At 38.5% G+C, this 14172-nt stretch overlaps 1 protein-coding gene across 1 annotated transcript in view; it reads right to left on the bottom strand.

Annotated features, from left to right (window-relative positions):
* Positions 1–14172, bottom strand: part of CNTNAP5 (contactin associated protein family member 5) — an 879838-nt gene that overhangs the window by 154921 nt on the left and 710745 nt on the right. The window contains exon 14 of the mRNA XM_024115033.1: positions 5061–5217. Coding sequence (XP_023970801.1) covers positions 5061–5217 — 157 coding nt within the window. The remainder of the gene's footprint in view (positions 1–5060; positions 5218–14172) is intronic.

Raw genomic sequence — 14172 nt, 5'->3', positions numbered from 1 at the left:
GTTGCGGAGCACAGGCTCTGGACGCGCAGGCTCAGCGGCCATGGCTCACGGGCCCAGCCGCTCCGCGGCATGTGGGATCTTCCCGGACCGGGGCACGATCCCGTGTCCCCTGCATTGGCAGGTGGATTCTCAACCACTGCGCCACCAGGGAAGCCCTGTATCAGTTTTTTAGATGCCACATATAAGCGACATCATATGATATTTGTCTTTCTCTGATACTTAACATTTTTAAGAGACAATATTATCTAGGAGTCATCATACATCAAACTGCTATCTACTAAATGCTATACCAGCCCACATCAGTATTCTGACTAACTTTACCAAGAGCAGAAACTTAAGGGAAGTTTATAAGGTAAATATGTTTGAGCTTTCTTAGAAGCACCCGGACACCAAAAGGGGCATGCTTGTCTGAAACAAGTTTGAAATGTATGGAAAGCCAGCCGGACCACGTTATCTAAGAATCAGGTTGGAAGAATGTTAAAGAACATGACCATTTCATAGTAGTGCCAGCTTTTGTGCTTTACCTTTCTGTAGTAAATAATAGAATTGAATATTTAAATAATGAATGCATTTCCACAGGGCTCTGCTGTGTTTCACTCTGAATGTATGCTCTATGTCCACAACCCCTGTTACAGACAAAGCAAAGCTCTCTCATTGTTATTTCACATACAAGAAGCTTTGTGATCTGGATTTGACCTTCTTCCCTGCCTACATCTCCTGTAAGTTCCCCACATGAAAACTGTGCAAAAACTACACCAAGATACTTATATTTTGGGGAAGTAGTGATTTTTATATTATTCCACATTTCCGTGTCTGAATACATGGCAGCACCTACCTGTACTACACTAACTTTAGCTCACTTCTTCTGATCCTTCAGAACTTAACCACACTTTTCCTTGAAATCGAACTATCCCAGCCCATGGGCACCCCAGGTTGACACATGTGTGCTTCTGTCCACAACCGAAGTCATCACACTGTTACATTTACTGCTAAATAACTAGCCTTTTCTTTTCCACTGTCCTGCGAGCTCCTCAAGGGCAGGGATTGTAATGCCCTTGACTTTCTCTGCACAGCAGACTGCCTGACTGCACAGAGTCGGCACTCATTAGACATGTGATATATGAGTAAATGTCAGCTGGAATAGTACGTACAGTTGGCTCTATAATAAATTATTTTCCAGAATCGTTTATGACAGGTGATGACTTGTCCTAAAACAGTGAAATCTAGAAGAGTTAAATCAGAATCTGCTCCCTCATGAGAATGATAGAAGGAAATTCCTGATCTCACCTGGATTGGTAAAGTGAATCAGAAAACTTATTTTAGGCTTGTATAGTATTTAGTAGATAGCAGTTTACTATATTGCAACTCCTAGGAAACATTGTCACTTAACAATCATACACTGAAATGTTCTTAGTATTTTACATACTATACCCTGTATTTTATATATATATATATATATATATATATATATATATGAGATATTCAACATAACTCTAGGACAGCCATGGATAAAGTGGGCATCTTTACAAAGGGAAGTTCAGATCATTTCTCTTGATCCTTCGTAGGTTGATTGTTGAACAAAACCTACATCTAAAGTTAAATAAAAGGTTGCTGGCCACAGAAAGTGGCACATGATGAGGCTTTTCCCCTGGCTCTAAAGGAAGAGGAAAGGCTTATGAAATATGCAATAACCCATGTTGGAAGAGGTATGACGGCACCAGAGTTGAGGAAAAGTTTCTCTGAGCACAACCTCTATGATGAAGTCAATAGGAGGGGTCCAAAGGTTAGTGAACGAGTAAGAAGGTCAAAGGAGGGAGAGGCTGGAATCAGAGTAGAAGAGATGATCAGTGGGAAGTCTTGGAGAAGAGAGGGTAGCAGCATTTCAATATGATGGTCTAATTTTCCACTTTTAAGTGATGTGATGTGATTCTCCAGCACTGCTCCTCAGTGTTCCTTAAATTAAGCCCAGACATGGTCATTTGTACTCTAGGAAGGGAAGGCAATGAGGCAGCATTCGGTATGGAAAGAGTGTCATCAAAGGAAAGGAAGCAGTGAGCAAAGATCAAGAATTCAGCCAACAAGCAAGTGAGAATTGAAGGCACTTCGGAGAAATACTTCCCCTTCTCAGTAACTCTTTATAGTCTAGCCCCCTTACCAACTTCTCTGATTATACAGAATAAAATGAACACGTTTCCATGTAAGTCTATAAATCTATACATTTCTAATGTCAGCATAGTGAAGGGAAATTAAAAAATCAAGATAAACTGAGCAAATCTAAGGTTGCAGAGGATTTTGACTGCAACCTTAGATTTGCTCTGATTTGTTTAGATTTGCTTAGATTTGACTGCAGAGGATTCTGACTATGTTTTCCTGGCCACACAACCATTTAGCCTTTCCACACATCTCTCAAGCTTGTAGATGCCATTTTGGGACCCTTCCTCCTCCTCAAAGGTCTTCTACATTCATCTATTCAGCTAACTACCATCATCTCCTACTCTACAAAGAGTAGGTCTTCAGGGATATAATGTTAAAAAAGGCACAGTCTCCAAACAGAACAAGAGTTATTTTTGGTTTGTAGGCCTCCAAGATGTGATAGAGGGCTCTGCAGGGTAGATTGGGAGCGCACAGAATGGAGAAGTCCAGTCAACTGCATCTGATTTGACCCCTGTGAAGATCGCGATGTTAGGAGAGAGGACCTGAGGTAGAAGATAGCTGGGACCCTGGGCTGAGCAGCTGGGAGCTTGTCAAACAGAGTAAATCGGAGCTCTGTTTTCCCTAACACTCCAAGGACAAAGTTAATGGCAGGAGCTGAGCTCTCCTGGAGTAAAGAGATAGGAGGGCCACATCTATCACTCCTGAGGTCAAGGAGACCTCCCTGATGGCACATGTACAGGAAGGCTCCTCTGGGGTCAAAAAGGGAGGGGGCGCCATCCCATAGTAAGTGTTGTCAAAGCTCCCAAAGGCCTCCATGCTGGAATCCATCTTGGCAAAAAGATGTGCACGCATATTGGGAAGGGCCCTAAGACAGGTCGGATGTGGGAAAAGAAGCAAAATAATTGGCCACAGGAGAACAAAGACCCGGAAGAACTGCCTCTACATAAATGACTTGACCACGTTGTTACTGTGGTCCTCCTCATTAGGGAGAATACCCTTTCTCCCTGGGTGTGTATTCCTGTTTTGCTTCTGTCTAAATAAACTGCTTCCCTGTGTGCTCTTCCACATGTTGTGCTGTGTTTCTAAGAATAAACTTTGTACTTGTTTCTGCAGTTTTTGCCTCCTTGAAACAGTCTTGCTTTCAAATGAGGGCAAGAGCCAGGGCGATTTTTTCTCCTAGTCTCTAGCCCCTGGTGGACTGGTGGCTAGGATTCCTAGTTTTCATCCAGGCTACTCAGGTTCAATTCCTAGGCAGGGAACTAAAATTCTGCTTCAAGACTGCTCACTGCTGTCTCTCTGAGATCAGACTCAGGTCACATGACTTGCGGCCCAAGCAGCCCTACAACATTCTGAAGCTGTGGTCCATCTAGTGTAACCTGATGGAGCCACGTTCTTGGTCTTTTCCTCACTGAACTGAGGTTTCAAGTGGACCTAAAGTTTTATTTGAAACATTCCTGCTGTTATCAATTTAAACAGTGAAGGGAAAGTACTTGAAAGCCATTTCCACTAGGTTGAGAGCAGGTTGACACAGGAATTCTTAACTATACTTGAGCAGCATTTGATGAAGCAAGTACAATTACAAAGCCAAAACCAAAGAATGTCTTAAATTCAGTCAAAACCAAAGTGGGTTTGGAAATGTTCTGTGCATATTTTCATAATCAATACAGTAAAAAAAATAAGCAGTTGACCTGGAGGGCAAAGGAAAACTACATGTGATGGCCATGAGAACTAAAACTAAACTTTATCTACAAAAGTAACTTGCTGTGGAGGAGGAAAAGAGAGTCTGGCCTCAGTTATACCTGAATTCAAATTCTGGATCTGCCTCTTAATAGACCTGTGTGACCTTGAGAAAAGTATTTAACCTCTCTGTAATCTACATGCCTCTACCTTAAGATGCAAAAGTGAGAAAATTGTGAAAGATTAATAGGTTTTCTTTCTCTGTCAAATTTATGTTTACCAAAGGAGAAAGGGGAGGGGAAGGATAAATTAGGAGGTTGGGATTAACATATGCACACTACTATATATAAAATAGACAATCAACTAGGACCTAGTGTATAGCACAGGGAACCCTACTCAATATTCTATAATAACCTAAATGGGAAAAGAACCTGAAAAACAATAGATATATGTATATGTATAACTGTGTCACTTTGCTGTACACCTGAAAGTAACACAACATTGTAAACAAGTATACTCCAATACAAAATTTTTTAAAAATCATAGAAAAGGACCTACTGTATAACACAGGGAATATATGATCATTACAAGATATATGCTTATAGATTATTACAAGATATATGCTCAATATCTTGTAATAATCTATAAGGGAAAAGAAACTGAATATATATATCACTGTGTTGTACACCTGAAACTAACATATTGTGACTCAACTATGCTTCAATAAAAAATACAAAAAAAGAATTAATAGCTTGTTATGAGGATTGAATAGGTGTTTAATAAATATAAATTTTCTTTTCTCTATTTTTAGTGGCAATAATAGGGCAGGCCAGTGACTGGATCATCAGTGGGACAATGGGAGAATAAAGAAAGTCTGTGTAATTACACATCCCTATCTCCCACACCTTCTCCCAAAGCCTATACTCTACACATTACAGAAATGCTGACTAAATCGCAAAGCTAAATATTACATTTCATTCTCCTGCTGACAATGGAATGTTCAGAATATAAAGGGGTGATGGTGTGGCAACACGCTTTATGTTACAAACTTCAGCAATAGCCCTGAAAGTACGAGGACTAGAAACTTCCAAAGTTAAAGCAATCACCGTTATTCAGGAGCCCTAGTTCATATTGAATGTCTCATCCATTCTCTTTTATCTTAGGGGACATTTTATGCATCCCTTTGTGGGCTTCCTCCACGAGTGCAGAGGGATCAGGACGCCCATTACCATTCGTCCTTGTCAGCGTCACAATTGCAAAAGTGTCGAATGTCCAGGCAGCTCTCGTCTAGGCCACAGTCGCACTGCTGAACTCCGGGAGGGGCACCTCCCCAGTAGGGGTGTCTTTCATTCGACCGTCCGATCCACCAGGTCAATGGGGTTCCATCTGAAAGACAAGATGCTTCACAAGTCAGAGTGGAGCAAGCCTGAAATAGCACAGAGGATGTCACAGAAACTGAGATGAAAATGTCTTGAAGGATATATATACATTGTACGTATGTATGCACATATATATACACATATGTGCATACATACGTACAATGTATATATATCCCTCCCTCCCTTCTTTCCTTCCTCTTTTCCCTTCTGTTCTTTCTCCTTCCCTTCTGTTCTCTCTCCTTTCTTTCTTTCCTTTTTTCTTTCTTCCTTCCTTCCTTTCTTTCTTTCTTTTTCCTTCTTTCTTTTTCTTTCTTCCTTCCTTCCTCCCTCCCGTCCTTCCTTCCTTTTCTTTCTCTCTCTCTCTATATATACACACATAGAGAGATATCTATATACATGTGCTCATATAAACAACACTTTCATGAAAAGCATTTCTATAATAGAATATTGATTAATCACAATGTTTAGACTCAGGGTCACAAGCTCAAATGCCAACCAAATCAGGCAATTGAGTAAACTGGGCTAGACCTTAGACCAAAAATATTGAATATATAGTTACAGAAATTAATTTCCTTTTAAAACTACAAAAGGATAAACAGTAGCATGAGGGCCAACATTAGCCCGACCTTAGTCCTCAGTTTCTGGTAGACTGTGGGGAGGGGTGGACACGAAGGTGAGGGGGAGAGTGTTGGCTCAGAGGACAGGGTGGCCCTGTTTTACCCCACACTGATTTCTGTCATGACAAAGATTAACGCCAGGGTTACCATATCTTTTGAATTTTTTAAAGAGAAGTCACAATATTTGAAGTTCAAAGATTTGGACAAAAGAAATATTATGAAGGTCAATACTGCATAGGCCAATGAAATCCCTCTGTATGTCATATTTAACCTATACAAAGCTAGGATGCAACCTCTAATTTCTGGTTTATGTAGTTAACAGAAAACTATTTTTGAGTCTTGTCAATTTTCAATTTTTTTTCTCTGCAAAGTTTAGTTTAGTAAAATCTGTTGAAGTTATCTTGTATAATTGGGAATGTTTAAGTAGATAAAAATTATTATCTAGAAGATGATAAGATATCCAAAACAACAGATGTAGGCAGAGATAGAGGTGTTAAACACCCTTAGGCTGAATGGGGTTAGGCCTAGGTCCTCTTCGGAAACCACTGGTCTGTTTCTGTTTGGCATACGAAAGGCACTTAATATGTGCTTATTTTTTAAAAATGAAAGAAATAGTTATTGAGAGCCATTTTTCATGATTTATCATTTTAAAGTAGAATAGTAACTTTTGTCTGAGGATGGCACTAGGTTGGAATTCTGCCTAGTCAAGATTTGATTTCATATACAACTCCTGATGTACAAACATATAATTTACAAATTATTCATGTATACAAATAGCAACAACTTTCTCTGAATTGTATTCATTACTAGCATTCTTATGGAAGTCACTGAGGCAAGTAGGGAGAGAATGACAATCTGGGTTTTCCAAGAACCTGTAAGTAATGAGAAGAAGATAAAACAAATACTAAGAAATACAGAAGTATCTTAGGGGTGCTGAGTCAGGGGGCAGACAGCCTGAAGGACTATACTCACCCCAAAATACTACTCTTCACACTGTCTAAAATGTTTTAAGTCCCTTTATTAGCTTTTAAGTTAGAATCCCAGTTAGAGATGTCTGTTAACTAGTATCTTCTTTTTAAAGAATAATTTTAAACGGTACAAATCCATTTAACCTATTTCCAAACAGCTATAAATCGTTGGACACTAGCTCAAATGAATTGCTTTCTTTCTAACCACTAGTTCACATAAGCCATACTCAAGTGGCCTAGAGGTCTGGTGGGTTTACGTAGAACAAAATGCACTTTCAGGACTGAGGTAAGCTTAGGTAGATCGTCCCAGTGTGTGAGTCCAGGTAACACAAGGGTAAAACATTGTGTGTTCAGATGTTTGCTAATGTTGGCTTTGGGCACAAGATATAGGAAGAAATCTCTCCACTTCTCCCTCCTGGCACTGCCCAGACCTCTCCTCCATAATCGAGAATCCTGATCACATGGTGAAATTCAATGTCATCATGAATTATTTTTGTTTATAAGCTAAATCAAAGTTGTGATCTTATTAATAGCATTATTATCAATGGTCTCAATTCTGAACAACCAATTTGTGTACACTCTGGTGCAAATGTTGCCTTCTAGTAGTTTTACCAATTCTTATTTGGTGCCTTAAATCCCTAGAAGTGCCACTAGCCGCTCAACACTTTGTTTTGTTTCGAATCTACCAGTGCCTTGTATCACTGAGGCTTGGGGTCCCCTCCTCATGTCTGACAATTAGTATAAAAGTTGCAAACTGTTTTGACTGATTGAATATCAATGAGCAAGAAGAACGAAAAGGAAATACAGAGAATAAAGAAGAAACACACACATATATTTGAGAGCAGGAGGGTTACAGCAGAATTTTCCTCTTAGATGTCCCAGGTTTGTGTTTATTCCCCCACGGAGTATGAGCTGGAACATAACAAATGAAGAAACTGAGGATCAAAAAGTGTGACTGATTTGTTTTCATTCATGAGTCTAATGATGTAGTCAGGAAGAGAATCGGCACCCTTTCTCCAAATTCTGGCCACTGGAGAAACTGGATTTCCTGCATGTGTTATAGTGGGTTCATGGGAATAGTAAATATCCCCGCCCCACCGATGTCTTAGTCTTGCTGCTTTCCCCGCTGGAACACGGACTGAAATGATGGCATGTCAGCTCGGTGTAGACCTTAAGAGGCATGCCTGTTTCCACTTTTCCTGGGGAGCATCTCTGACACCACGGGAGAACGCGGTCCAGATGGTCACAGCCTCTCCTGGTGGACCTCAGGCTGTGGCACACGGAGCACAGCCATCCTGCCTGACGCTTAGACCTGTGAGCATAAGTCATGAACATTGTATGCCGCTGAGCCTTGGCAACTGGCAGTACAGCATTATTGTGGCCACCACTGATAAAACACAAATCAAGTATCAACCACGTACAAAAATTCTGTAGGGATTCTAAGGAAGTAAAACACAGTGGTCAAGGACAGTCCTGCTTTCAACTGCAGTTTGGTTGGAAACATAAATAAAGAGACATCGGTGAATGAGGAAAATAAAGAGAAAAGTCAATTCTGTTTGGCTCAACTAATTATCTATCTTTTGGCCCATAAATGTAAGCAGTTAGAGCCGACATTTTAGCAGTCCCTTAGGAAGACCCTTCATTACTCCCGCATGTCCCTTTACTTGAACCCAATCTGTGTTCGCTCTGAGTCCGTCCCAACTCAAGTCCCAATTATTGGCAGGGTAACCTGGACTCTCTCACCACCTTTGTCCCCTTCAAATATGGTGCTTGGATCTTCCTGAAATTTAGAGAGCAGTTTCCCCAGTGCTCATGGTCCTGGCTTGGCCCTTCTTGGCTCAGTGATCCCACCCATGTATTCCTTTAGAAACTATTCCCATGGCTGATCATTGACTGTCACCTGTCACAGCCTCCACCTATAGGTGGTGCAAGATTCAAAGCCATATATATATATATATATATATATATATATATACACACACACATACATACACACATACACACATATGTATATATAGGATTTATAAAACCTATACATGCATACATATATGTATATGTATGATTTATAAAACAATGTGATTAAGTGAAATGATATAATTATGAGTGTACATTATATATATATATATATATATACATATATATAATCATTCCATTCAATTATTGCTTAATTCTATGCTGTGTGAAGGTCACGGGGAGATATCCTAGTTATACAAATTTTAACAGACTATCACTGCCCCAAGGGAGTTCATAACATTTAAGGAAGAAGGACATATACACAGCTAAAAGAAATGTAAGTCAGAATGAGATTAGGGTCAAAATATAGAAGTTAATAAAATGCTAGGAAAGTCTAGAAGAAGCAGCTATGAATTTTGTCCAAGATTCCTGAGAAACGGTTTACGGAAATGATTTTAATTTCATGGAAATGGTGACATTTGACTGGAGGCTTTGTGTTGAGAAGGACCTCAGCAAATGGTGCCACCAGGGAAAAGGGTGCAAGTAAGAGGCACAAGGAAAGGGGATCCGATTTTCACTACAGCATCGTTAGGAAGCAACGGTTTGAAATAATGAGATTTTTGCACATTCTAAAGATATCTTATTTCATTGACTGTAGTTAAGTATTTTGAGCTTAAAAATAAGAGGAAGGAGCCACCAAAGTTGTAAGGACAAATAATTACAGATGACTGCACCCAAATGTTTCATTGTATGATCAAACCACAAATCATCAAGATGCTGGTTTAGGAAAGAAGATTCTGGAAACCAAAGAAAGTATTTTACATTCTCTTTCTTTCTAAATAGGATGTAATTTCTAAGGAAAGGTTTAGACAACAGGAAAAACAACCTCTTCCATAACACAAAATAATATTAGACATTCATCAAAGTCAATCTTGGTCTGACTGCATGCTGATTAGGATCATTAAATCAGAACATATGTCTAATAGCGTGATTAAGAGCTAGTCAGTGACATTAGGGATTAACATTTCTATAATGTTGTTCAACATTCTCTTCTCCCTGCCTATTTAACTGAAGTGAGCCCCAAAAGGAGGGGGTTGCAGAAAAGATTAATGATACCGCCTCTCAAAACAAATGATAAAAATCACTTTGATGAGGTCATTTCAACCTGTACTGAACAAACCTCGCTAGAATGCACCACAGGGATCCTTCATGGTTAGGCAAAGAGGTAGACAAAATGATTAACTTAAATGATTCTATTTGCATTGTTTTAAGTTTTTGTAGGGTAATATAATAATGCTTTGCATTTTGATAGTATATTTTATTGGAAGAGCTGCAATGAAGAATCCTAGCAAGGTTAAATGACTTGTTCAAAGTCACACAGTTGCTGAAGGCAAATCTGGACTCAAGGATCTGGGTCCCTGAAGCCCTCATGTCCTGAACACCCACCTTCCCAAAGACTCACAGACTTTCTGACTTTTAAATGTGCCAAAAACATATCGAGATAATGTGAGCCTTTCAGGGAAAAATGACCAGCTAGAGAAAATGACAATTATTATAAATTTGTGGGAACTGATAATACTAAATGAACACTGCAGTATGGGAATAAGACCTTTAGTTTATTCCACAATTTCTCTGAGAGGACAGACTTGAAAGCAGTAGTTTCCAGATGTGGGGTGACAAGAATGGAGTGGGATTCCTGTAACCACATCAAACTAATGTGAGAAGAAAGAAACCTTCATTGTGTTAAGACCCATGGACTCCGAGTGGGGCTTATTTATTACCATAGTATAGCTATAGTATAGTTAACCTATACTGATTAACATAGTAAACAATTAATGAATGGGAAACAAATTTAGAAAAGTGAAATACCTAATGTCTACACACAATCAGGGAGATACCTAATGTCTACACACAATCAGAGAAATAGAGAATTGCAATCAATCTGTGTATTAAGGCTCATGTGTCTGTTTTTAACTAGTAATCCTAATTTTAAAAAACTCCAGCATTTATTGAGCATTTAAAATATTCCAGGAAGTCATATGCAATTTTTATACCCTAATTTGATCAATTTCCACAACAACACTATGAGGTAAATACTTTTATCTCAGTTTACAGATGAGGATACATTACTTGCCCAAGGTCGTTCGGCTAGTCAATGACAGACCCATGCCAAAGCACAGTGATCGCTTGTAGGTGATTACAACAGACTCAACAGTGAAATCCCTGCCCCCACCGTTGTTCCATCCCCTAAAAGGTATTCTTACAGCAGGAAACAGGGACTTCTAAAGTCTATACCAGATGATTTACCTCTCTGATTAAAATCCTCCAGTATTCTATGTCTGTGGGTCTATTTCTGTTTTGTAAATAAGTTCATTTGCCTCATTTTTTAGATTCCACATATAAGCGATATCATATGATATTTGTCTTTCTCTGTCTGACTTACTTCACTTAGTATGACAATCTCTAGGTCCATCCTTGCTGCTACAAACGGCATATTTCATTCCTTTTTATGACTGAGTAATGTTCCATTGTATATATGTACCACATCTTCTTTATCCATTCATCTGGCCATGGACATTTAGGTTGTTTCCATGTCTTGGCTATTGTGAACAGTGCTGCTATCAACGTAGTGGTGCATGTATCTTTTTGAATTATAGCTTTCTCCAGATATATGCACAGGAGTAGGACTGCTGGACCATATGGTAATTCTATTTTTAGTATTTTAAGGAACCTCCATACTGGTTACCAAGGGGGGGGGGTGGAAGGATAAATTAGGAGTTTGGGATTAACATATATACACTCCTCTGTATAAAACAAACAAAAAGGACCTGCTGTATAGCACAGGGAACTATACTCAACATTTTGTAATAACCGATAAGGGAAAAGAATCTGAAGAATACATATAACTGAATCACTTTGCTATACACCTGAAACTAACACAACTTTGTAAATCAACTATACTTCAATTTTTAAAAAGTCCTCCAATATTAGCTCAATACAAGAATAAAACCCAAGCGTCTTCCTGTGGCCCCTAAGGCCCCGTATGTCTGGTTCCTGCACTTTTCAGCCTTATTTCATCCCTGGCTCCAGCTGTACGGGCTGTGCCCCAGGCCCTCACAGATGCTCTTCTGGGTTTACTGTCTCTGCCCAAATCCAACTTCTCATGGGTTTTTACAGTGCCTGATTGTCTTGTATCATTGGATCTTGAAATTAAAGCTCACCTCTTCCCCGTTGACCTTATTTACAATACTCCAAAGTCACTCCATTATTTTCTTAGGAATACTTAGGACCACCTGAAATCATACTTTGTTTGTTTGTTGCTGATTGTTTGCTTAACATGGTCCTCATTTGTCATTAGAATTGGAGAAAGGGATTTTAAGTCTTGTCCATGACTATATCCCCAGCATGTAGAATGTTCCTGGTTTGTGTTAAGAATTAAATACTTCTTTGGTGAATCCACAAGTGACTAAATGCCAAGAAAAAGAAACATCAGCACAGAAGGATTTCACACAGATGACATTTAAAAACTTGTTTCAGGAACATATATGGTTATGCAGCCTTTAGTCTTTATAGAGGTATATTCATAGTTGGCATTTTATGCCATCATTGAAGACATCAAGCATTTTTTTGTCACTTTAGTGATAGGCCCAGAGAATGACACCTATCAAGGCTTCGAGCAAGTACTTACTATAAATGTGACACAGAATGAGATCACCGTACATAAAGGTGTCCATGTACCACTTCATTTGTGTATTTAACAAAATGACATAAAGTATCTGGACAAGACACTTGCCTGGTTAGAGTATAAAAAACAGAACAAATATAAATCCTGCCATTAGGACCCTCACAATGTAGTAAATGAGAAAAAAATGTTAAATATTACCTTTAATGCAAGTTAGAATAAAATAAATTTGAGGTAGAATTTTAAACAACGTGTAGAAAGTCAAGAGGAAAAAAAGGCTAAAGTTTAGTGAAGAGTACAGTTCTGGAGAAAACTCCAAATTCATCCCTTTTTTGAATACACCTTCCTTTTCTGTTTTCCGACCAGTGGAAGAAAGTTGGATTTTCATATCATTAGGCTCAAAACAAGGTTCACATAAGTTATGTCATTCAATCCTCCTAACAGCTCTGTGAAGTCTTTCATTTTTATTTTACAGATAAATTGAAGCTAATGAAGGATAAGTTTCTCAAGATCACACAGACAGGAAAACTTGAATGTAGATCTTGTGGGTCCAAACCCCAATAATATTTTTATTGTATCTTATGAAATCTAGTCCTATGATAAATAGAAACAGGATGGTGTTTATTCACAGAAATTGGTCTTGAGTTGAAATTATGAATATGCATCAAATAATTATTTTATTGGTAAAACCACAGGGCCTTACTGAGTATGCATTCCCAATATCTTGGGAATATTTCAAACTGCATTATCTCCCCAATTATATTGGTCTATTTATTATTTACCTAAGAATCAATCAAACAAAAATACCTGCAAACACAAATGTTCCAATGATTACCACTGTTTCTAAGACTTATTTGCTTGAACTCCTATAACTTTGCTTAACAGATACCTAAGGAAGGGATAGGCCATCATATAATAAGGAACCTACTGAAATTTCCCTCTAGAAATCCTAGATCAACGTTTCTCAAAATATTGTTTCTGTCTGACTTTAATCAAAATAATCTGGCGTTTTTGTATGAGTACGGGTTCACAGCATCTTTTCCCAGACACGCAGTGAGTGAAGCTTCAAATTCTCCATTTCTATCATACAAAGTGACGCTGAAATGTTGCACACCAAACTTTTAGAATCACTGGTTAGAAGGTTCTAAGCTTATTCAAAAATGTTCAAATACTCCCTTTTATTTTTGAAAATTCTTATTCAATGACACTGCAGATTGCTAAGTAAGAATAAGCTTAGTTTCAGATTTAATTCCATTATCAAAACATGTGTATTAGATTATATTCGTTTCTGCTAAAGAAAGATATCATGATAGGAGAAGATGAATAAAATACATAACAAAGATTAAGTTTAACTTGTAACTGAGGAAAAGGTCACTGAAATTTTTATGAACTAATTTCTTCTGTTCTGTCTTGGTCTAATAGAAAAATGGTTAGTGTGCATTTGATGCTGCTAATCATCTCATGAGTTCCCTAGAAGTTTCCCCAGAGAACCATCTCCAGTTATCCTTCTTTCTCTACCCACCCCCCAAAGAAGTATCTCCCAACGTTATCCATCCTTCCCTAACCCTCATCCCCAACCCACTGCAGTTCATTTTCTTTAGCAAACTCTGTTTTATATTTTGGAAAGATTAGGGAAGGCCAGTTCAAGTTCTCTTAATTTTCTTCTACTCTGACTCAAAAAAGAAAGAAAAAAATGTTACGCTCTCCCACTTCTTGTGTCAAATGTCTCCTATGCTCACTTT

Source organism: Physeter macrocephalus, chromosome 2 (genome assembly GCF_002837175.3).
Source record: "Physeter macrocephalus isolate SW-GA chromosome 2, ASM283717v5, whole genome shotgun sequence".
In the NCBI taxonomy this organism is placed as follows: Eukaryota; Metazoa; Chordata; class Mammalia; order Artiodactyla; family Physeteridae; genus Physeter; species Physeter macrocephalus.
This window is presented reverse-complemented; position numbering and strand designations above follow the sequence as displayed.